Source organism: Bufo gargarizans, chromosome 5 (genome assembly GCF_014858855.1).
Source record: "Bufo gargarizans isolate SCDJY-AF-19 chromosome 5, ASM1485885v1, whole genome shotgun sequence".
Classification (NCBI taxonomy): Eukaryota; Metazoa; Chordata; class Amphibia; order Anura; family Bufonidae; genus Bufo; species Bufo gargarizans.
In genome coordinates, this window is record NC_058084.1 from 153,141,177 (window position 1) to 153,167,432 (window position 26,256).

At 41.4% G+C, this 26,256-nt stretch overlaps 1 protein-coding gene across 1 annotated transcript in view; it reads right to left on the minus strand.

Moving 5' to 3' along the window:
- DOK6 (docking protein 6) overlaps window positions 1-26,256 on the minus strand; it is a 570,713-nt gene that overhangs the window by 286,168 nt on the left and 258,289 nt on the right. Inside the window, exon 6 of the mRNA XM_044295419.1 lies at window positions 26,118-26,256. Within this exon, the coding sequence (XP_044151354.1) occupies window positions 26,118-26,256 (139 nt within the window). The remainder of the gene's footprint in view (window positions 1-26,117) is intronic.

Consider the following 26,256-nt stretch of genomic DNA (forward strand, 5'->3'; position numbering starts at 1 on the left):
GTTTTTCTCATTGTTATGGTTCACCACAACAACAAATATATTATTTGGCCCAATGTATTGTATTCAAATTCAGCGGGATATAAATTTGAGGCCTAGTATTTAGGCGCTGGGTGACCGGTATGGATTTAGTGACAGAATTAGACTTGGAAATGCACAGAAGCGTGTGTGTGAAGTTATTCTGAATGACCCTATGTGCACCTTCAATATGATCTACCCTTTTAGGGATAGATTTCAAATAGCTCTGATATAGCAGAAACGACTAAATTATGAAATTGCTAAATTGGGAATTGTATTTCAACCCAGAACAAAAAATGTGCTTTGACGGACACTAAATAACTTTCCCAGCCACAACAGGACAGCGGTAACGAGAGATTTAGCGGGATATAAATTTGAGGCCTAGTATTTAGGCGCTGGGTGACAGGTATGGGTTTAGTGACAGAATTAGATTTGGAAATGCACAGTAGCGGGTGTGTGAAGTTATTCTGAATGACCCTATGTGCACCTTGAATATTATATACCCTTTTAGGGATAGATTTCAAATAGCTCTGATATAGCAGAAACCACTAAATTATGAAATTGCTAAATTGGGAATTGTATTTCAACCCAGAACAAGAAATGTGCTTGAACGGACACTAAATAACTCGCCCAGCTACAGCACTAGGGACAGATTTAGCGGGATATAAATTTGAGGCCTAGTATTTAGGCGCTGGGTGACAGGTATGGGTTTAGTGCCAGAATTAGACTTGGAAATACACAGTAGCGGGTGTGTGTGAAGTTATTCTGAATGACCCAATGTGCACCTTGAATATTATATACCCTTTTAGGGATAGATTTCAAATAGCTCTGATATAGCAGAAACCACTAAATTATGAAATTGCTAAATTGGGAATTGTATTTCAACCCAGAACAAGAAATGTGCTTGAACGGACACTAAATAACTCGCCCAGCTACAGCACTAAGGACAGATTTAGCGGGATATAAATTTGAGGCCTAGTATTTAGGCGCTGGGTGACAGGTATGGGTTTAGTGCCAGAATTAGACTTGGAAATACACAGTAGCGGGTGTGTGTGAAGTTATTCTGAATGACCCAATGTGCACCTTGAATATTATATACCCTTTTAGGGATAGATTTCAAATAGCTCTGATATAGCAGAAACCACTAAATTATGAAATTGCTAAATTGGGAATTGTATTTCAACCCAGAACAAGAAATGTGCTTGAACGGACACTAAATAACTCGCCCAGCTACAGCACTAAGGACAGATTTAGCGGGATATAAATTTGAGGCCTAGTATTTAGGCGCTGGGTGACAGGTATGGGTTTAGTGCCAGAATTAGACTTGGAAATACACAGTAGCGGGTGTGTGTGAAGTTATTCTGAATGACCCAATGTGCACCTTGAATATTATATACCCTTTTAGGGATAGATTTCAAATAGCTCTGATATAGCAGAAACCACTAAATTATGAAATTGCTAAATTGGGAATTGTATTTCAACCCAGAACAAGAAATGTGCTTGAACGGACACTAAATAACTCGCCCAGCTACAGCACTAGGGACAGATTTAGCTGGATATAAATTTGAGGCCTAGTATTTAGGCGCTGGGTGACAGGTATGGGTTTAGTGCCAGAATTAGACTTGGAAATACACAGTAGCGGGTGTGTGTGAAGTTATTCTGAATGACCCAATGTGCACCTTGAATATTATATACCCTTTTAGGGATAGATTTCAAATAGCTCTGATATAGCAGAAACCACTAAATTATGAAATTGCTAAATTGGGAATTGTATTTCAACCCAGAACAAGAAATGTGCTTCAACGGACACTAAATAACTCGCCCAGCTACAGCACTAAGGACAGATTTAGCGGGATATAAATTTGAGGCCTAGTATTTAGGCGCTGGGTGACAGGTATGGGTTTAGTGCCAGAATTAGACTTGGAAATACACAGTAGCGGGTGTGTGTGAAGTTATTCTGAATGACCCAATGTGCACCTTGAATATTATATACCCTTTTAGGGATAGATTTCAAATAGCTCTGATATAGCAGAAACCACTAAATTATGAAATTGCTAAATTGGGAATTGTATTTCAACCCAGAACAAGAAATGTGCTTGAACGGACACTAAATAACTCGCCCAGCTACAGCACTAAGGACAGATTTAGCGGGATATAAATTTGAGGCCTAGTATTTAGGCGCTGGGTGACAGGTATGGGTTTAGTGCCAGAATTAGACTTGGAAATACACAGTAGCGGGTGTGTGTGAAGTTATTCTGAATGACCCAATGTGCACCTTGAATATTATATACCCTTTTAGGGATAGATTTCAAATAGCTCTGATATAGCAGAAACCACTAAATTATGAAATTGCTAAATTGGGAATTGTATTTCAACCCAGAACAAGAAATGTGCTTGAACGGACACTAAATAACTCGCCCAGCTACAGCACTAGGGACAGATTTAGCTGGATATAAATTTGAGGCCTAGTATTTAGGCGCTGGGTGACAGGTATGGGTTTAGTGCCAGAATTAGACTTGGAAATACACAGTAGCGGGTGTGTGTGAAGTTATTCTGAATGACCCAATGTGCACCTTGAATATTATATACCCTTTTAGGGATAGATTTCAAATAGCTCTGATATAGCAGAAACCACTAAATTATGAAATTGCTAAATTGGGAATTGTATTTCAACCCAGAACAAGAAATGTGCTTGAACGGACACTAAATAACTCGCCCAGCTACAGCACTAGGGACAGATTTAGCGGGATATAAATTTGAGGCCTAGTATTTAGGCGCTGGGTGACAGGTATGGGTTTAGTGCCAGAATTAGACTTGGAAATACACAGTAGCGGGTGTGTGTGAAGTTATTCTGAATGACCCAATGTGCACCTTGAATATTATATACCCTTTTAGGGATAGATTTCAAATAGCTCTGATATAGCAGAAACCACTAAATTATGAAATTGCTAAATTGGGAATTGTATTTCAACCCAGAACAAGAAATGTGCTTGAACGGACACTAAATAACTCGCCCAGCTACAGCACTAGGGACAGATTTAGCTGGATATAAATTTGAGGCCTAGTATTTAGGCGCTGGGTGACAGGTATGGGTTTAGTGCCAGAATTAGACTTGGAAATACACAGTAGCGGGTGTGTGTGAAGTTATTCTGAATGACCCAATGTGCACCTTGAATATTATATACCCTTTTAGGGATAGATTTCAAATAGCTCTGATATAGCAGAAACCACTAAATTATGAAATTGCTAAATTGGGAATTGTATTTCAACCCAGAACAAGAAATGTGCTTGAACGGACACTAAATAACTCGCCCAGCTACAGCACTAGGGACAGATTTAGCTGGATATAAATTTGAGGCCTAGTATTTAGGCGCTGGGTGACAGGTATGGGTTTAGTGCCAGAATTAGACTTGGAAATACACAGTAGCGGGTGTGTGTGAAGTTATTCTGAATGACCCAATGTGCACCTTGAATATTATATACCCTTTTAGGGATAGATTTCAAATAGCTCTGATATAGCAGAAACCACTAAATTATGAAATTGCTAAATTGGGAATTGTATTTCAACCCAGAACAAGAAATGTGCTTGAACGGACACTAAATAACTCGCCCAGCTACAGCACTAGGGACAGATTTAGCGGGATATAAATTTGAGGCCTAGTATTTAGGCGCTGGGTGACAGGTATGGGTTTAGTGCCAGAATTAGACTTGGAAATACACAGTAGCGGGTGTGTGTGAAGTTATTCTGAATGACCCAATGTGCACCTTGAATATTATATACCCTTTTAGGGATAGATTTCAAATAGCTCTGATATAGCAGAAACCACTAAATTATGAAATTGCTAAATTGGGAATTGTATTTCAACCCAGAACAAGAAATGTGCTTGAACGGACACTAAATAACTCGCCCAGCTACAGCACTAGGGACAGATTTAGCTGGATATAAATTTGAGGCCTAGTATTTAGGCGCTGGGTGACAGGTATGGGTTTAGTGCCAGAATTAGACTTGGAAATACACAGTAGCGGGTGTGTGTGAAGTTATTCTGAATGACCCAATGTGCACCTTGAATATTATATACCCTTTTAGGGATAGATTTCAAATAGCTCTGATATAGCAGAAACCACTAAATTATGAAATTGCTAAATTGGGAATTGTATTTCAACCCAGAACAAGAAATGTGCTTGAACGGACACTAAATAACTCGCCCAGCTACAGCACTAGGGACAGATTTAGCGGGATATAAATTTGAGGCCTAGTATTTAGGCGCTGGGTGACAGGTATGGGTTTAGTGCCAGAATTAGACTTGGAAATACACAGTAGCGGGTGTGTGTGAAGTTATTCTGAATGACCCAATGTGCACCTTGAATATTATATACCCTTTTAGGGATAGATTTCAAATAGCTCTGATATAGCAGAAACCACTAAATTATGAAATTGCTAAATTGGGAATTGTATTTCAACCCAGAACAAGAAATGTGCTTGAACGGACACTAAATAACTCGCCCAGCTACAGCACTAGGGACAGATTTAGCGGGATATAAATTTGAGGCCTAGTATTTAGGCGCTGGGTGACAGGTATGGGTTTAGTGCCAGAATTAGACTTGGAAATACACAGTAGCGGGTGTGTGTGAAGTTATTCTGAATGACCCAATGTGCACCTTGAATATTATATACCCTTTTAGGGATAGATTTCAAATAGCTCTGATATAGCAGAAACCACTAAATTATGAAATTGCTAAATTGGGAATTGTATTTCAACCCAGAACAAGAAATGTGCTTGAACGGACACTAAATAACTCGCCCAGCTACAGCACTAAGGACAGATTTAGCGGGATATAAATTTGAGGCCTAGTATTTAGGCGCTGGGTGACAGGTATGGGTTTAGTGCCAGAATTAGACTTGGAAATACACAGTAGCGGGTGTGTGTGAAGTTATTCTGAATGACCCAATGTGCACCTTGAATATTATATACCCTTTTAGGGATAGATTTCAAATAGCTCTGATATAGCAGAAACCACTAAATTATGAAATTGCTAAATTGGGAATTGTATTTCAACCCAGAACAAGAAATGTGCTTGAACGGACACTAAATAACTCGCCCAGCTACAGCACTAAGGACAGATTTAGCGGGATATAAATTTGAGGCCTAGTATTTAGGCGCTGGGTGACAGGTATGGGTTTAGTGCCAGAATTAGACTTGGAAATACACAGTAGCGGGTGTGTGTGAAGTTATTCTGAATGACCCAATGTGCACCTTGAATATTATATACCCTTTTAGGGATAGATTTCAAATAGCTCTGATATAGCAGAAACCACTAAATTATGAAATTGCTAAATTGGGAATTGTATTTCAACCCAGAACAAGAAATGTGCTTGAACGGACACTAAATAACTCGCCCAGCTACAGCACTAGGGACAGATTTAGCTGGATATAAATTTGAGGCCTAGTATTTAGGCGCTGGGTGACAGGTATGGGTTTAGTGCCAGAATTAGACTTGGAAATACACAGTAGCGGGTGTGTGTGAAGTTATTCTGAATGACCCAATGTGCACCTTGAATATTATATACCCTTTTAGGGATAGATTTCAAATAGCTCTGATATAGCAGAAACCACTAAATTATGAAATTGCTAAATTGGGAATTGTATTTCAACCCAGAACAAGAAATGTGCTTGAACGGACACTAAATAACTCGCCCAGCTACAGCACTAGGGACAGATTTAGCGGGATATAAATTTGAGGCCTAGTATTTAGGCGCTGGGTGACAGGTATGGGTTTAGTGCCAGAATTAGACTTGGAAATACACAGTAGCGGGTGTGTGTGAAGTTATTCTGAATGACCCAATGTGCACCTTGAATATTATATACCCTTTTAGGGATAGATTTCAAATAGCTCTGATATAGCAGAAACCACTAAATTATGAAATTGCTAAATTGGGAATTGTATTTCAACCCAGAACAAGAAATGTGCTTGAACGGACACTAAATAACTCGTCCAGCTACAGCACTAGGGACAGATTTAGCTGGATATAAATTTGAGGCCTAGTATTTAGGCGCTGGGTGACAGGTATGGGTTTAGTGCCAGAATTAGACTTGGAAATACACAGTAGCGGGTGTGTGTGAAGTTATTCTGAATGACCCAATGTGCACCTTGAATATTATATACCCTTTTAGGGATAGATTTCAAATAGCTCTGATATAGCAGAAACCACTAAATTATGAAATTGCTAAATTGGGAATTGTATTTCAACCCAGAACAAGAAATGTGCTTGAACGGACACTAAATAACTCGCCCAGCTACAGCACTAGGGACAGATTTAGCGGGATATAAATTTGAGGCCTAGTATTTAGGCGCTGGGTGACAGGTATGGGTTTAGTGCCAGAATTAGACTTGGAAATACACAGTAGCGGGTGTGTGTGAAGTTATTCTGAATGACCCAATGTGCACCTTGAATATTATATACCCTTTTAGGGATAGATTTCAAATAGCTCTGATATAGCAGAAACCACTAAATTATGAAATTGCTAAATTGGGAATTGTATTTCAACCCAGAACAAGAAATGTGCTTGAACGGACACTAAATAACTCGCCCAGCTACAGCACTAGGGACAGATTTAGCTGGATATAAATTTGAGGCCTAGTATTTAGGCGCTGGGTGACAGGTATGGGTTTAGTGCCAGAATTAGACTTGGAAATACACAGTAGCGGGTGTGTGTGAAGTTATTCTGAATGACCCAATGTGCACCTTGAATATTATATACCCTTTTAGGGATAGATTTCAAATAGCTCTGATATAGCAGAAACCACTAAATTATGAAATTGCTAAATTGGGAATTGTATTTCAACCCAGAACAAGAAATGTGCTTGAACGGACACTAAATAACTCGCCCAGCTACAGCACTAGGGACAGATTTAGCGGGATATAAATTTGAGGCCTAGTATTTAGGCGCTGGGTGACAGGTATGGGTTTAGTGCCAGAATTAGACTTGGAAATACACAGTAGCGGGTGTGTGTGAAGTTATTCTGAATGACCCAATGTGCACCTTGAATATTATATACCCTTTTAGGGATAGATTTCAAATAGCTCTGATATAGCAGAAACCACTAAATTATGAAATTGCTAAATTGGGAATTGTATTTCAACCCAGAACAAGAAATGTGCTTGAACGGACACTAAATAACTCGCCCAGCTACAGCACTAGGGACAGATTTAGCGGGATATAAATTTGAGGCCTAGTATTTAGGCGCTGGGTGACAGGTATGGGTTTAGTGCCAGAATTAGACTTGGAAATACACAGTAGCGGGTGTGTGTGAAGTTATTCTGAATGACCCAATGTGCACCTTGAATATTATATACCCTTTTAGGGATAGATTTCAAATAGCTCTGATATAGCAGAAACCACTAAATTATGAAATTGCTAAATTGGGAATTGTATTTCAACCCAGAACAAGAAATGTGCTTGAACGGACACTAAATAACTCGCCCAGCTACAGCACTAAGGACAGATTTAGCGGGATATAAATTTGAGGCCTAGTATTTAGGCGCTGGGTGACAGGTATGGGTTTAGTGCCAGAATTAGACTTGGAAATACACAGTAGAGGGTGTGTGTGAAGTTATTCTGAATGACCCAATGTGCACCTTGAATATTATATACCCTTTTAGGGATAGATTTCAAATAGCTCTGATATAGCAGAAACCACTAAATTATGAAATTGCTAAATTGGGAATTGTATTTCAACCCAGAACAAGAAATGTGCTTGAACGGACACTAAATAACTCGCCCAGCTACAGCACTAAGGACAGATTTAGCGGGATATAAATTTGAGGCCTAGTATTTAGGCGCTGGGTGACAGGTATGGGTTTAGTGCCAGAATTAGACTTGGAAATACACAGTAGCGGGTGTGTGTGAAGTTATTCTGAATGACCCAATGTGCACCTTGAATATTATATACCCTTTTAGGGATAGATTTCAAATAGCTCTGATATAGCAGAAACCACTAAATTATGAAATTGCTAAATTGGGAATTGTATTTCAACCCAGAACAAGAAATGTGCTTGAACGGACACTAAATAACTCGCCCAGCTACAGCACTAGGGACAGATTTAGCTGGATATAAATTTGAGGCCTAGTATTTAGGCGCTGGGTGACAGGTATGGGTTTAGTGCCAGAATTAGACTTGGAAATACACAGTAGCGGGTGTGTGTGAAGTTATTCTGAATGACCCAATGTGCACCTTGAATATTATATACCCTTTTAGGGATAGATTTCAAATAGCTCTGATATAGCAGAAACCACTAAATTATGAAATTGCTAAATTGGGAATTGTATTTCAACCCAGAACAAGAAATGTGCTTGAACGGACACTAAATAACTCGCCCAGCTACAGCACTAAGGACAGATTTAGCGGGATATAAATTTGAGGCCTAGTATTTAGGCGCTGGGTGACCGGTATGGATTTAGTGACAGAATTAGACTGGGATATGGCCAAAAAATAAACAGACTATTGCTGGTTAAATGCACTTGGTGTGACAGCTTCACCCTGATGTAGGCTTTAGCCAAAAAACAACCACACCATTGAGGGTTAAATGCACTTGGTGACAGGCGCAGCTTGCCCCTGATTTAGTATATGGCCAAAAAATGAACAGACTATTGCTGGTTAAATGCACTTGGTGTGACAGCTTCACCCTGATGTAGGCTTTAGCCAAAAAACAACCACACCATTGAGGGTTAAATGCACTTGGTGACAGGCGCAGCTTGCCCCTGATTTTGTATATGGCCAAAAAATGAACAGACTATTGCTGGTTAAATGCACTTGGTGTGACAGCTTCACCCTGATGTAGGCTTTAGCCAAAAAACAACCACACCATTGAGGGTTAAATGCACTTGGTCGCAGCTTGTGCTGGCGCACCACAAGACACAAAATGGCCGCCGATCACCCCAGAAAAATGTGACTGACAAACGGTCTGGGCAGCCTAAAAACAGTGAGCAATTGAGGATCAGCAGCTCAATGATCCACAGCTGCAGATCGATCAGTTAATCAAGTCCTTTGGAGGAGTTAATCTGCCTAATCTCGCCCTACTGTCGCAGCCGCAACCTCTCCCTACGCTAATCAGAGCAGAGTGACGGGCGGCGCTATGTGACTCCAGCTTAAATAGAGGCTGGGTCACATGGTGCTCTGGCCAATCACAGCCATGCCAATAGTAGGCATGGCTGTGATGGCCTCTTGGGGCAAGTAGTATGACGCTTGTTGATTGGCTGCTTTGCAGCCTTTCAAAAAGCGCCAAGAAAGCGTCACAAAAGCGCGAAGAAAGCGACGAACACCGAACCCGAACCCGGACTTTTACGAAAATGTCCGGGTTCGGGTCCGTGTCACGGACACCCCAAAATTCGGTACGAACCCGAACTATACAGTTCGAGTTCGCTCATCCCTAATCAAGACCCATTTAACGTGAATGGGTTTGTGATCCGTGAGCACCACAAAAAAAATAGAGCAAGCTCTATTTTTTTTTTGCGGTGCGGAGGCACGGACAGAAACACCACGGAAGCACTCCGTAGTGCTTTCATGGGGTTCCGATCCGTGCTTTCATTCTGCATCTCCGTGATTGCGTACCCATTCAAGTGAACCGGTGCTCGTGTATTGCAGACCCGCAATATGCGGGCCGCAATACGGCCATGGAACCACAATGTCCGCGTGTACAAGCCCTTAGGGTGTTATATACATCCGAAACACGTCAAAGAAGGTGCGTTTTTCTGTGCACTATGTGTTTGGCATACCTGGATTTTATGACTATTTCTCAATAAAGGATTCCATTTATCCGGAGGCTGTAATGAATTTTCTTTTTAAGTTTGTATAAGGTATGTGCATCTAACAATTAGAGTTTAAACTTAATTTAAACATAAATATATATATATATATATATAAAAAAAAAATGGTAACTACACATTTATTTTGTGCCATACATTTTTTACAATTACAAAAATAAATATAAAATATATAAATTTAATTTAAACTCTATTTCTAAAAAAGTTTGTGACAGGATTTTAACTAACAGCTTCAGCATCATAGCCCAGAACTTTAACCACTACACTATATAGCTGCATAGCCAGTTCCTTAAAAAAAATGAAAAATATGAGACTTCTACTGAATAGGTCTCAGTAAAAGTACAGTACAATAGAAGTCTCATATTTTTCTATTTATTTATTTGGTTAGTTAGTAAGTAAGTAAGTAACTAAGTAACTGGCTATGTAGCTATTATAGCTGAGAGGGTAACTGCCTTGCCTCTAACGTAGAAGGCTGTGAGTTTGAATCCCAGCAGGAACTTTTCTGAAATATACGCTAAATTAGACTTAAATACAGTGGGGTGTCCCCAAGAACTGACTCCATGTATGGACATAGCTATATATGGAGTCAGAGGAGGTACCCCTAAACTGCGGACTAACACTGAGGGATTCCCTCACTGTACAGCGATCTTCTGCATAGAAATAGAGCTTAATTAGATTTAAATACACTGACTCGAGCATCGCGCTTGAGCAACTGGTGTTCGGCAGAGCATTCTCGCTCCACACTAGTAATTGTCTTCAGTTGAAAAGAATCTGTTTCATTTAAAATATCTACAGGTTTCAGTTTCTCAGCCTATATCCAGGAAGTTGAAGTCCTCCATAATAACGACCCTGTAATGATTTGCCGCCTTGTCTATTTCCCTTAGTAGTAGATATTCTGTGGACTTCTGTAGATATCCTGTGGTATTTTATTATTGTTTTTGCCTCCATGTATTTCTATCCACAGTGACTCCACATGTTAATTTCCTTTATTTATATCTTCCCGGAGTGTGGGTTTCAGACAGGACTTTACATAAAGGCAAACTGTTCCCCCTCTTGGCTTTTACAATCTTTTCTAAACAGACTGTAACCCTGTACGTTAACCGCTCAGTGACAGATATGATCCAGCCATGTCTCAGTTATTCCTACTATGTCATAGTCCTCCCCCATTCCTCTCCTAGTTCCATTACCACCCCCAAGTCTCTATCTGCACCACCTTCCCCACCTATAATGTAATTACCCTCCCCCAGTCCCCAGTTTTAACACTCCTCCAACTCCAACTTTCTAGCAATCTTTTCCCTCAGTTCATCTTCTACCAGTTCTTGAGCCACTTGTTAATCTCTCTAATCTCCCGCTGCCTTTCTGGTATGGCTCGTGGTACAGAAAGTATTGCCCTGAGCTTGAGAGCTAAATCCCTAAAATCATTTTTAAAGACCCTTTACCTACCTTTAACTTTGTCATTAATTGCAATGTGGACCATGACTGGGTCTTTGGCAGTCTCTCCCAGTAATCTATCAACCCGATCCAAGATGCGCAGTATATAGAAACCAGTCTATTGGTTGAAGCACCTTATCAATTAACGGGTGAGCCACCGTGCAAAATTTTTTATTTCAATTTAACCTAATGGTAATTTGTCTATATATTTCACAGCCTTGGGTTATGTATATGCTATGAGACAAAGCATATACAATACTAGTCATTGTAAATGAATTCACAAGCTAACAGTCTAAAATAATCAACAATAGTCTCCTGCATTCCATTGGCACAGCATAAAAACTGAGATATGTAGGCATTCCTGTTCCTCGTCCTTCAAGGTGACAAATCATACAATAAAGCTTCAAATTGGATCAGATGTAGCGCATTATACACTATCTACTACTGCAGTGCAGTAAAAAGCCACATAAATTATTATTTATCCATATCTTAACCACTTCCGATGTGGAATCTATGGAATCTCTGAATAGTGGCTTGATGAATATAGTACAATACATCTCTATGATGTAAATCATTTTGCTATCCATAGAAGTTTTGCAGGCTTTTGACAAAATGTTGTGAAATATATTCAAGCAACCCTCTAGCCCAAGAAAAAATAAATTCATGTTTTTGTCGCATCCGATCCACATTTTTTGTGGGTCGGATACAGACCCATTCACTTTAGTGAGGCTGCAATACACTGTATTCGGACAGCACAACGTGTGCTGTCCACATCCGTATGTCCTTTCCGCGGCCCAGCAAAAAATAGAACATGTCTGTTCTTGTAAATTTTGCAGACACAGATAGGATATTTGTGAAGGAGTAAAAAAAGAAAAGGGCGGGAGGCTTTAGGCTGGTATCCATGACTTGCGGATACATGATTTGTGGATAGCAAAAACAGCTATGACCATGTGCATAACCCTAAGTGGGGAACAAACAGAACCTTTACCTGGTGACCTCCTTATCATCTTTTCAGCTGCATGGCCATCAGTTCCTGGACTCCTCTTCTGCCATCTAAGATGGCTGAACCACTTTTCAGATTGTCTGATTCATACTGTGCATTTAGTGGCCCAAGAGATATCCTGCCTCCCATGATTTGGCAGGCACTGCTCATGTGAACAGCGCTGGCACATCCAAGTGCGGGGCTGGACATCCTGCCTGGCAGAAAAGGAGCTGGAGAATTTTATGAATCTGCAGCTAAAAAGGATGAAAAAGTGGGTACCGTATAAGTGTTCTATTCCCCATTTCATCTAAAATGTTTTTTTTCTTGAACTGAATAGTCGCTTTAAATGCATTGCATTTACGTCATCACTTTATATTGGCTCAGCGATGGCCTAACCTCTATTATTTGTAATACTGTTTTACTAACCCTTTTTATACTTTTCTTAGGGTGAGCACTATAGTAATAAAGTTTAACTGTAAGTGAAACCTAATTATTTGCTACTTTTACAGTTCTTCTGGACGGCCTGCAAATATAATGTATTTGTTGCTCTTATTACAAGACATTAGAGGAATATACTACTCTCTTTATTCATATGTTGTCCTTATTTTTATTTTTTTTTGTCTACTAAGCACCATTTCATATCTTATTCCTATATCAATAACTTTATGTCATTGAGCCACTAATAACATTAATTTTCCAAACAGTGTGGGGTGTTTGTTTTTTTGTATTTTCTATGGAATACACAAATGTTATGAAAATGTTTTCACATAATTTACTTGTGATTAAAATGTATGTAATAGGTGACTTTTAGGTTATGACCACATGGCTTGGTTGTGAGTCGGTTGTAATGTAGCCACAATATGGTCGAGTACCATGAAGCTGTACAGGCCGCAGCTGGCCCTTGTTAACTCATGAAGACTGCACAGTCTGCATTGTAAATGGATGTGTGGAATTGAAGGTGCTGCATGGCCATTAACAATGCAGACCAACTAAACAGTGTGGTCTCATTAGTTTAACAAGAACTCAAGCTCACGCAGCCCGCAAGTAGCGGATCAGCGGAACAAGTACAAGGGGGGTGGGGGGGATGATCTGTGGGGTTGCCCAGACGGCTAGGCCCTTCACAGTAGGTATTATCCCCTTTCAGCAGTCCCCCATTCACTGAAATGGAGACTGCTGAAAGGGGTTAATAACTACTGTGAAGGGGGACTGATGAAAGGGGTTAATAACTACTGTGAAAGCCCCGCCCCCCCCCCCCCGGTGGTGATGGGGGCATGGCTTCCTGGGGGTGTGGTACGGATGTTTTGAGACCCTAGCAACGCCCCTGCACAGGATAAATATGTAACTGTCAGCCAGTACAGGCCCCCAAAATTTGCCAATAGGAATTCACCTGACAGCAAAGAACTTTGGATTCTGTGGCTGGAGGTACATTAGGCGGTCACAGGATAAATATGTAAGGCTAGTTTCACACTAGCGTTCGTCGGTCCGCTCGTGAGCTCCGTTTGAAGGAGCTCACGAGCGGACCCGAACGCCTCCGTCCAGCCCTGATGCAGTCTGAATGGAGCGGATCCGCTCAGACTGCATCAGTCTGGCGGCGTTCAGCCTCCGCCCTGCTCGGACTTACAATGTAAGTCAATGGGAACGGATCCGCTTGAAGAGGTCATCATATGGCTCAATCTTCAAGCGGATCCGTCCCCCATTGACTTTACATTGAAAGTCTGAACGGATCCGCTCAGGCATCTTGCGCACTTAGAAAATTTTCTAAGTTATTAATGCAGACGGATCCGTACTGAACGGAGCCTCCGTCTGCATTAATATGATCGGATCCGTTCAGAACGGATCCGATCAAGCGCTAGTGTGAAAGTAGCCTAATAGTCGGCCAGTACAGGCCCCAAAAATTAGGCATTTATTGGACATAAAAGGCCTTTCATGCCGCTGTATATACATAAGGCAAGGACCATACTTTGTTCTGGGTGGTGGCAGATATGAGTGGGCTGGAATGATAAAATTAAATTACACATGGTCATCACAGGTGTTGAATTCCTCCGAGATCCAGGCCTCATTCATTTTTAAAAATGTGAGGTAGTCTACACTGTTGTGAGCTAGGCGAGTGCGCTGAACGTCCTTTCGGACAGGACACGCGACGAGGGGCAAGCCAAGAGTTCCATGGCAAATTGTGCCACAGGTCAAGCCTGCACACCCAGTAGTCAAGGGGTTCCTTGCTTCTCAGAGCTTCCACATCGGCCGTTAACCCGATGTATTCGGACACCTGTTGGTCTAGGCGTTCCCTGAGGCTGGATCCGGAGGACGGCTGTCGATGGGTTGGCTGCAAGAATGATCTCATATCCAAAGTGACCAACACATCTTCAAACCGCCCTCTTCTTGCAGACGCGGTAGGATTGGTACCCGCACCTGTTTCGCAGTGGGTGGAAATTCCTCTGCCAGCGCCCACAACAGCATTCTGCCAGCCCTCTGTGATGCTGTTAACCTGTCCACTATTTTGTGTTTGTACCGGGGGTCTAAGTACGTTGCCACCAATTACAGGTCCTTGACCTTTATGCTTTTTATACGGGGGTCCCTCTTCAAACACTGTAGCATGAAGGCTCCCATTTGCACTAAATTGGAAGCAGTCGTGCGCCCTGGCCCCTGCTCATCGCCCAGGAGAATGTCGCCCTCGGTCTCCTCCCCCCAGCCACGGACAACACCAGGGATCCCCAAAAAGTTCAGGACATGTGCCATGCACGACTAAGTTCAGGACATGTGCCATGCACGGTGTCACGGATGATCCACGAGAATATTGAACTGTCCTCCCAATATTATCAATATTACTCTGCCTTATTGATCAGTAGGTCTATTACACAGTAATTATTTCCCTAGGCCCCAGAACCTACAATTTGATTATTCAGAGCGTCTCCTTCTGTCCTTCTGTTGTACCCAGAGAACAACATAGTCCTTTTGTTCAAGTCAGTCAATAGATGCCCAGCAGATAACGCAATTACAGCTGGCTTCCTCAGGTTGACAAAAGAACTTCCCTTTCTGAAGAGATATCACAGCTAGGTGTGAAGACTGCACCTGGGGGGAGCCGATTGGGGTCGCTGCATAAGGGTCTGTAAGATAACTTGATTCAGACAGGCCGGCACCAAGGTTCCCAGATTGACACATGAATCTGAGATATGATTTTTACCTTTTTAAGAGAGACCATGCATCTTACGGACGTAAAAATTACATCATCGTGTCACTCAGAATTCACTGGACGTTTACATAGGACAAACATAACTCTAAGATGTGCCCAGGTAAAGTTATGGTGTTACCCCATCATAGAACCAGTTATTATAGTAATATTTGGTATCCCTGAACTCCATATTTTGTGGGGAATGTGAATATGTGCTTGTTACTTGTGTACAGCGGAGACATCCCACGATATGGCACATGCCATATTTCAGAACTGACATTCACCTCAGGAATACAGCCTGCCCAGCAGGCAGACTCTCAATTCCCCGCCTTGATTCGGGGACCCTTTATAACAAAGACCTAGAATCTGCTAAAGGAGTTCTCCACTTTAACAACACCTGAAAAGGGCCTCAGCCAGAGAACCTGTGGGCTGAAGGCATATTACACTGGACAAAGGCTTCTTGGACTTTATCCCTGCAACGGACTATTTCACCAACGGACATCTTTTCTGCGGAACCTAAGTATTTTCTTCCTTTTCTCCCTTTTGTTTATTGGACTATACTTTCCTTGATTATTGTGTTAATAATTACTGTGCATCGTGATAATTTGTATTGTATATAGATATATAATAAATGACCTCCCAGTCCTTTCTCTAGCCATATGCCTGTTTTCAAACACTGCAAAAACTTACCCTAGCCTCTCCGAAGGGAAAGCTAATCGGTTGTGTTATCTAGATAGCGGGTTCCTTGCTCCCATAAATTGCAAGGTGGTGGCAGTTAAACTACCCTGTGTGTAGTTCCGGTCCAGTTCGTCACACGCTTACTTGCGGTCGGTCGGCGGTCCACTCCCTGCGCTTTCAGCCTATCGACTGTACGGACTCAAGTTAGACTGTCAGTGTGCTGAAAGTGGCTGGGAGGCCTGTTTGCGGATTGACCACTAGGGGCGCTGTGACGGTTTCGTGACGTATTGTGGCCGCGGCGGTCGCAGTTCGTCACAAACGGCACGTGTGTCATTTTGCCCTGTTTCAGCGAGCTCAGCATATTGGCAACGTTGTCACACACCACTTTACCAACTGTCAAATTGAGTGTTGTTAGCCACTGATCGGCCTGTGACCGCAGAACTTAAAGCAGTGCAGGACTTGTGTGGCTCTTGGCTTCCAGGCACATCAGCCGCAGCACAGCATGGCAACGTCTCACCTGGCACGTCGAATAGGCTCTGGGGAGCTTGGGAGGTGCAGCAGAAGAAACGGTAGCAGTGGAAAAGGAGGAGTCAGCCGAGGAGGAGACGGAGGATGTAGTAGGAGGAGGAGAAGAAGAGGCAGGCCTGCATGCAATTCGTGGCGGTAACACCAAATCCACACGGGTGCCATGGGTTGCATGCTTGATGGCCGTCAGAAGGTTCGTCCAGTGGGCAGTAAAAGTTATGTACCTTCCCTGCCAGTGTTTGCTAGACCACGTTTCTGTGGTCAGATGTATATTGGCACCGACACTGTGTGCCAGAGATATATTAACTTGCCGCTGAACTTGGCCATAAAGTTCAGGGATGCCCTTCAGGAGAAATATTTCCTTCCAGGGACCTTCCATTGCGGTGTGCCAATGGCCACAAATTTTCTAAAGGCCTCTAAGTTCACCAATTTATATGGCAGTAGTTGGCGGTCTAACAGTTTCGACAAGCCAGCGTTTAGCCATTGGGCAAGAGGATTATCCGGCGTCGTCATTTTTTTATGCTCGAACATTTTGGCCACGGAAGCCTGCCTTTTGCCAGATGAACACGACGTCGGCACGGTGGAAGGTGGAGTGGAGGACAAATGGGAGGAGAATGGAAAATGAGAAGAGGCAGGACGTGGAGCGCCAGGAGAGTGGCTTTGTGGGTTCTGATGGCATTGCTTTCACTGGGCTCGGTGATGGAAGGCCAGGTGCCTTCTTAAGGCGGTCGTCCCAAGGTGAGTGTTGGTCTTACCGCGACTTATGCGTTGACAGCACAGGTTGCAGATGGCAACACTATTGTCAGCAGCTGACACTTTAAAAAAAGCCCACACTGTGGAGCCATGTGACGGCATCCTGAAAGCGCAAGATGTGTCTGTGCATGGTGGATGGATCGCTCCAGATACATTTGCAATTTGCTTTTTGCCTTCTGTGCACTGTGAGTTCTGCCTGCTACTCCTCCTTCTCTTCCCTATCTGCTGCTCTGTCTCTCCCTCTGAACTCCCTTCCTCTTCCTCTCTTGTAAGCACCCATGTGACGTTCATCAACACGTCATCATCGTCGCCTTCACCACCACTGACATTAGAGATCTCGGAGTAGGCAGCAACAGTGGGGACCACCCTCCTTGGGCTGATCTGGGTATGTCGTCAGACCGCTGGGTGGTGGCCGTTGCTACCTCCTCTTCCTCATCCGATGCCAGGAATGGCTGTGCATCAGTAAGGTCTGGGGATGGATGGGAAAATAATTCCTCTGACTCGAGTGGAGGGGCTATGGTGGTGGTGTATTTGGGGGTGCACACAGCAGAGAGTGAGGAGGATGCAGATACAGAGGATGAGGAGGGTGGAAGGCTGAGTGAGCCACTCAACAAACTCTGGTGAGTCCTTTGACATAATCGCACACACCTTCTTCAACTTCCCACTTAGGCTCCGGCCTGGTGCAGCTGCCCGACAACTAAAACCCCTGTGGAATGGCCTGCCTCTTCCTCTGCATATCATTTTCAAAATGACCCTGTGCTAAAGTCCCTAGAGAAGAACAGTATTTGTGGAAGATGATATATGGCAGGCCTAAATCAGTTGTTAGTTGAAGCTGGTATATAACCCTCAAGCAGTAATTTTGTAGACGCAGGTATATGGAAAACCTTTATCACTATTTTGTGGAAGCTGATATATGGCACGCTTCAATCACTTGTTAGTTAAAGCAGGTATTTCACCCTCAAGCTGTAATTTTGTGGACGCAGGTATATGGAAAACCTCTATCAATATTTTGTGGAAGCTAATTTATGGCAGGCCTCAATCAGTTGTTAGTTGAAGCTGGAATAACACCCTCAAGCAGTAATTTTGTGGATGCAGGTATATGGAAAACCTCTATCACTATTTTGTGGAAGCTGATATATGGCAGGCCTTAATCAGTTGTTAGTTGAAGCAGGTATATCACCCTCAAGCAGTAATTTTGTGGACGCAGGTATATGGAAAACATCTATCACTTTTTTGTGGAAGCTGATATATGGCAGGCCTTAATCAGTTGTTAGTTGAAGCAGGTATATCAAAACCCGCAAACTGTATTTTGTGGACGCAGGTATATTGAAAACCTCTATCACTATTTTGTGGAAGCTAATATATGGAAGGCCTCAATTAGTTGTTAGTTGAAGCTGGTATATCACCCTCAAGCAGTAATTTTGTGGACGAAGGTATATGGAAAACCTCTATCACTATTTTGTGGAAGCTGATATATGGCAGGCCTCAATCAGTTGTTAGTCGAAGTAGGTATATCAAAACCCTCAATCTGTATTTTGTGGACACAGGTATATGGGAAACCTCTATCACTATTTTGTGGAAGCTGATATATGGCAGGCTTCAATCACTTGTTAGTTGAAGCAGGCATTTCACCCTCAAGCTGTAATTTTGTGGACGCAGGTATATGGAAAACCTCTATCAATATTTTGTGGAAGCTAATATATGGCAAGCCTCAATCAGTTGTTAGTTGAAGCTGGTATATCACCCTCAAACAGTAATTTTGTGGATACAGGTATATGGAAAACCTCTATCACTTTTTTGTGGAAGCTGATATATGGCAGGCCTTAATCAGTTGTTAGTTGAAGCAGGTATATCAAAACCCGCAATCTGTATTTTGTGGACGCAGGTATATTGAAAACCTCTATCACTATTTTGTGGAAGCTAATATATGGAAGGCCTCAATTAGTTGTTAGTTGAAGCTGGTAAATCACCCTCAAGCAGTAGTTTTGTAGATGCAGGTATATGGAAAACCTCTATCACTATTTTGTGGAAGCTGATATATGGCAGGCCTCAATCAGTTGTTAGTTGAAGCAGCTATATCCCCCTTAAGCAGTAATTTTGTGGACGCAGGTATATGGAAAACCTCTATCACTATTTTGTGGAAGCTGATATATAGCAGGCCTCAATCAGTTGTTAGTTAAAGCTGGTATATCACCCTCAAGCTGTAATTTTATGGATGCAGGTAAATGGAAAACCTCAATCACTATTTTGTGGAAGCTGATAGATCGCAGCCCTCAACCTGTATTTTCTGGAAACATACAAATGCACTATAATATACTTTCTATGTTGGAAAGTATATTATAAGTATATCACACCCCTCTGTGTATCACACCTATCGATAGCACAATGTTACCAGTCCTTAAAAGAACTTTTGTGGCCCTATAAGCTTGTGTTTGGTGTCCCTAAGTTCCTAACAGCCTGTCCCTGCACCAAAATGCAACCTCTCCCTACACTGGCAAAACACATAATGCAAAATGGCAGCTAGATTGGGTTCTGTTATAGGGTTGGGAGGGGTGTCCATGTGCCGAAACATTTCAATTAGCTGTCCTGTCCCACCTGATGGATGTGTCATGGGTCAAAGTTCACGCAATGCAAAAGAATATGGCACGCGCGGACATCGCCATATGTTCGCATGTTCGGCGGATCGCGAATGCGCAAAGTTCACTGCGAACCGACCACTGGGCGAACCACAAGGTCATCACTAATTGTAAGCTGGTATTAGATCTGGCCCACCAACATGTTCTCGGGGGACACCTGGGGCTACAGAAAACCTAGTACCGTATAGTGCAGTGGTTTTACTGGCCCAGTGTGTTCAGAGAGGTGGAATAATTTTGTAGGTCTTGCCCGACCTGCCAGATAAATAGCGCCCAGCCATACTTTCGTAGTCCCCTAGTACCTCTCCAGATTATCGAGGTACCCTTTGAGAGAATCGCCATGGACCTCGTAGAACAAGTACCCAAGTCTGCTAGGGGTAACACATCTTAGTCGCTAGGGGCAACACAGTAGGACTATGGCCTTTTCTCAGTTCACCAAGCACAATGCCGTATATTGTACATCGGCTGTGTTTGGTATCGCGGCTCAGCCCTATTCACTTCAGGCCATGTGACCGATGATCATAAAAATCTGGGACATTCCCTTTAACCAGTTCAAGATCAGGTTAATTTTGGTCTTCAGGTTCAAAGTTTCTTGTTTAACGGCTATAACTTTTTATTCAGGAATAATGCAGTTTTATGTTCATATCATTTTTAGATATATAATTTGTGCTTTTCTTTAGAATTTTTAGGTTTATAGTTGGAATTTTTTTTTAAAAATATGCCCTGTGACATTTTTGATATTTTTTTTCTAGTAATACTACAAACCGGATTCCAAAAAAGTTGGGACACTATACAAATCGTGAATAAAAACTGAATGCAATGATGTGGAGGTGCCAACTTCTAATATTTTATTCAGAATAGAACATAAATCACGGAACAAAAATTTAAACTGAGAAAATGTATCATTTTAAGGAAAAAATATGCTGAATCAGAATTTCATGGTGTCAACAAATCCCCAAAAAGTTGGGACAAGGCCATTTTCACCACTGTGTGGCATCTCCCCTTCTTCTTGACCAGTTTCTCAAGTTTAGAAATAGAAATGCTCTCCCATTCTTGTCTAATACAGGCCTCTAACTGTTCAATCGTCTTGGGCCTTCTTTGTTGCACCTTCCTCTTTATGATGCGCCAAATGTTCTCTATAGGTGAAAGATCTGGACTGCAGACTGGCCATTTCAGTACCCGGACCCTTCTCCTACGCAGCCATGAGGTTGTGATTGATGCAGAATGTGGTCTGGCAATATCTTGTTGAAAAATGCAGGGTCTTCCCTGAAAGAGATGACGTCTGGATGAGAGCATATGTTGTTCTAGAACCTGAATATATTTTTCTGCATTGATGGTGCCTTTCCAGACATGCAAGCTGCCCATGCCACACGCACTCATGCAACCCCATACCATCAGAGATGCAGGCTTCTGAAGTGAGCGTTGATAACAACTTGGGTTGTCCTTGTCCTCTTTGGTCCGGATGACATGGCGTCCCAAATTTCAAAAAAGAAAATTTTGAATCGTGACTCGTCTGACCACAGAACAGTCTTCCATTTTGCCACACTCCATTTTAAATGATCCCTGGCCCAGTGAAAACGCCTGAGCTTGTGGATCTTGCTTAGAAATGGCTTCTTCTTTGTACTGTAGAGTTTCAGCTGGCAACGGCGGATGGCACGGTGGATTGTGTTCACTGACAATGGTTTCTGGAAGTATTACTGAGCCCATTCTGTGATTGTGGGAATTGGTGATCCTCTACCCATCCTGGCTTCTGAGAGACACTGCCACTCTGAGAAGCTCTTTTTATACCCAATCATGTTGCCAATTGACCTAATTAGTGTTAATTGGCCTTCCAGCTCTTCGTTATGCTCAAATCTACTTTTTCCAGCCTCTTATTGCTACTTGTAACAACTTTTTTGGGATTTGTTGACACCGTGAAAATTTGAATCAACGTATTTTTCCTTTAAAATGATACATTTACTCGGATTAAACGTTTGATCTGTCACCTACGTTCTATTACAAATAAAATATTGACATTTGCCATCTCCACATCATTGCATTCAGTTTTTATTCACAATTTGTTTAGTTTTCCAAACTTTTTTGGAATCCGGTTTGTATAGTACTGCCATAAATATAAGTTTTTTTGCGCATTCATCAAATTATTACTAATCCAATTTTGGGAATAAGGTCTTGGCTACTGGTATAGGAATGATAAATGTAGGGACTTTTTTTTTGGGGGGGGGGCAGGTAAGTTATGTTTGTATATTTTTTAGTACATCTTTTTGTGTATTTATTTATTTTCCTGTTCTGTCCAATCAGAAAAGACCATTGGGGGATATTATTATTATTGTTTTTTTTTTATACTTTTCTGTTCCACTGTAACTGGGGCAGCACAGTCACATTTAGAAATATGCCTAGTTGCATTGATATCGAGCATGCATATGACCAAGCACACAACCATCAGGACCGATACAGCCAGTGGCTGTGCTGCTGCTTCTGTTCTATACACAGCACTCACTGAGCTGTGAACATCATTTCTTTCTTCTCTCCAGGGTCCCTAGCTTTCTTTCACAGTGTGGGTCAGACATAAATATACAGCGGTTGTTAACCAATTGGACAATGCACATGTGCTGGTAACAGCACATGCATTCTGCTAGTAATAAGGCACTGATGTCTGATAGTTTAATATAAATAATTTACATTTATATGCAGGTCCTCTGTGCTGGGAACATGGCCACTAGTGAAGGATGTCGTCCATCAATGGCCTCCATTTATTTAACCTGGGGACTTATAGGGGAACTGGGGCATGTGCAGTCCGTCCCCAGTATCAGTGAATGAGGGCGACTCATTGATGGAATCCTCCATCAGCGGCCATGTTTCTAGTAACAGGGCACATGAGTGTAACATGTGTAAACGGGAATTAGAAAGATCAAACTCTCGGACATCAGTGTTTAATACTGCATATTACTAGGCTTGAGAATATCGGGTTCGGATTGCTGTATCCAAACTCAATTTATTTGAAAACTTTGTTAACAATATAGGTTCTCATCTACTGTAAAATTTCCAAAGTTTCAGCAACTATTGTGAGACTTACTTCGTCTCGCCTCTATCACGTCACTTTGTTTATTCGCATAAATTACTGTATCAGAATACTATTAATGAAGCCAGGTTCAGCTTCGTATTTTGATACAGTAATTTATGTGAATAAATGAAGTGACAAGTGATAGAGGCGAGATTAAGTAAGTCTTGTGATATCTGCTAAAACTTTGGAAAGAACTCTGTGGCGGTAATACATTTTACAGCAGGATGAAGCACATATTCTTAAGGTAGTTTTTAAAAGATTAATTCAACCCTACGTATTACTAGCTGCATGCATGATCTGTTCCCAGCACTAGTAACTGATCAACCCCTTTAAAAAAAATAAAGAAAAAAAATAACATTTCTGAATGGTTGTCCCTTTAATAAAAAAAAAGAAATACAAAATTTGGGCAAAAATTTTGGGTTTTTGCCAATCCCGACTCTGTACTGTACTTCCATATATGGAATCAATACGATTTTAGTAAAGCAACTAGGAAATTTGAATTATGATAAAACACAAAAGGAACACTTGCAATGTCCATAGTGCAGTTAAATTCAATCCTACAATGAGGCCCTACGAAGACATGTTAAAGCAGCCAACAGCAGATCATTAAGGAGGCCTTTCAGGTGAAGGATTGTCAATACTCTTTGAGAAAAAAAAAATATATAGTAGAGAATTTGTGCCTTTTGACACTTTCACATCGTTCTCCCTAGAAACTATAGGTGTGTCCAGTCTGATATATTTTTTTTGTTAAAAGCTGATCATCTCATACAACACATCTCAGGATATATTGAGCCAAGAGTAAACGTTATGAAGAACACATCTGTGCTTTCCATCCCTTGATTGCTATAAATATGATTGTTGTATTTGATATTACTACTGTTTTCCATCAACATAGTGGTCGGGTCCGCCTATAGAATCATTTAAAGCCCAGCAATCAGAGCACTCAACCTTTATGGGTTACAAACTGAAAAATGACAATTTGTGTGCCTTCTGTTGGTTATTAGATGTGAACTATGCTGTACAGGCAAGAGGGGCATGGAGATGAGCATCCCATGGCTGTGAGGTTGGTTAAACACAGCATTCTGCAGCATTTTAAGTAGCGTGTCTGTTTTTTTGGGGGGATATAACACAGTGGTCAGATATTTGTTAAAAGTATTTAGTAAAATATAAAGATGTCTACATACACTGCATTTTGGTTTGTGGCAATTTAGTTTATCAAAGTACAGCACACAGGTATAGCATCTTCATTTTTGTAGTGTTTTTATCCATGGTGTAAAAGAAAACTGGTTTAGTTGCCCATAGCAACTAGAGATGAGCAAATTATTGGAAAATTCGATTCGGCTGCTTGGCCGAATTTTACCCGAAAATTTGCTTTGTGACTAATTACTTCACATGCTTGCGGCATCTGATATAAATAAAAGCGTGTCAAATAAAAAAAAATCATACTTACCTGATCCATTTTCTCACGATCGCCTGGCCACCGCCATCTTGCTGGAAGATCTAGCGCAAAATCTAACGCCACCCTCAAGCAAGATGGCGGCTGGCCCATCGTGAGCAAATGGATCAGGTAAGTATGATTTTTTGTTGTTGTTTTTTACACTATTTCAGGTTAAATCAACTCACTACCATGAGGCACGAGAAAAATTGGCTTCGCGACAAACCAAATTTATCCTTTTGTGAACTTTGATTCACTCAACATTAATAGTAACCAATCAGATTCCACCTTACATTTTTCAGAGCACCTTTGGAAAATGAAAGTTGGAATCTGATTGGTTGCTATGCACAACTAAAAGTTTTTCTTTACATCAATTTTGATAAATTCCCCCCCCCCCCCCATCAACTTTTCAATAAAAACTTCAACAATGTCTGGAAGTATCGCCTTTGCAAAATAAAATAAAACAATGCAAAATGCTACTAAGAGCAAATGTAAAAATTCCATAATAAATAATTTTGCTGTTTTTCATATGCATTTAAAAAACAGAGCAAAAAATATGATTGATGGAGGCCTAAGACAATAAGTGTTCATTGCCAAGGTACCATCAAAGTGATCAGAAGATATGTACTTTTCAGCCAATCAGGTCAAAGAATGCATAACATTAGCATACAACGATGTTTGGTTCACCCTCACCAATCCTGCGCCACATTTTATTTTTATTTTTTTACCATTCTGAGTACTTTACAAATAATGTTGCCATTCTGTACAACCCTTTGAAAGCACAGGCGTTGTGGTGCAGTTTTGAACACCATTGCCGTTCCCTTCTACTGAAGGAGGTGAGAGTAAAGATATGGAGGTGAAGCATTCAGGGCTGATGTGAGTTATCTTCATTCATTTAGTTCTAATAGACCTATCAGTGTCTAAAGGTCCATTTACACCAGCTGAGAAAGTAGGCAATTATCGGGAACAAACAGTTTATTCAGAATAATTGTCTGCTTGCAAGAGGAGGTGAGACCTGCATTTATGCGCAACAATTATTTCTTCTGTATTAGGACTAGTGACTTTTACTGTGATCGCTCATCCCCATACAGATTCATTATTTCTAGGCAGCAGATCGTTGTTTACACAGCATGATCTCCTGGCCAGAAATTTTGGTGTCACATAAGCAATGCTTTTTGCTTGTTCTTTGGTTGAAAACATCATTGATGTGGCACCCAAAATGATTGTTGAGGTGGCACCACTACACAGACATGCTCTTAGGAAGCTCCTAACTAATAATTGCCCTAATTGTTGGGGGCCTATAGACTTGTATTATTGTGGATGTGTTATGTCCTTTGCTCTGAGTGGAGGTATGAGTAGAACACTGCACGACTGCACTGCATGTGAGATACCGGAGATCTAGTATCTGAAGTTCTATTTTTATTCTAAATCTCTAACATAGAAACTTTTTTTCTATGAATCACAAAAATAGGTGGAATTTTGCCTTTTTCTAATTCCACTCCAATCTATTCCGCTGTAGCATAATCCTGTACAGATGCAATGAGCAAGTTTCACATTAAAAATCCAAATCTCTTTTTGATATATTGATATTAATTGTAGTCTAGTACTTACTCTGGCTTTTTTCTCCAGTTCTAACATAAGCCTTTCATGCTGCTCAGCTATCGCCAGTGTTGCAGAATGGACTTTCTGATAGATCATCTCTCCTTCTCTTGTTTGAAATGTAAATAGCCCTTCACCCGTGTCACACATT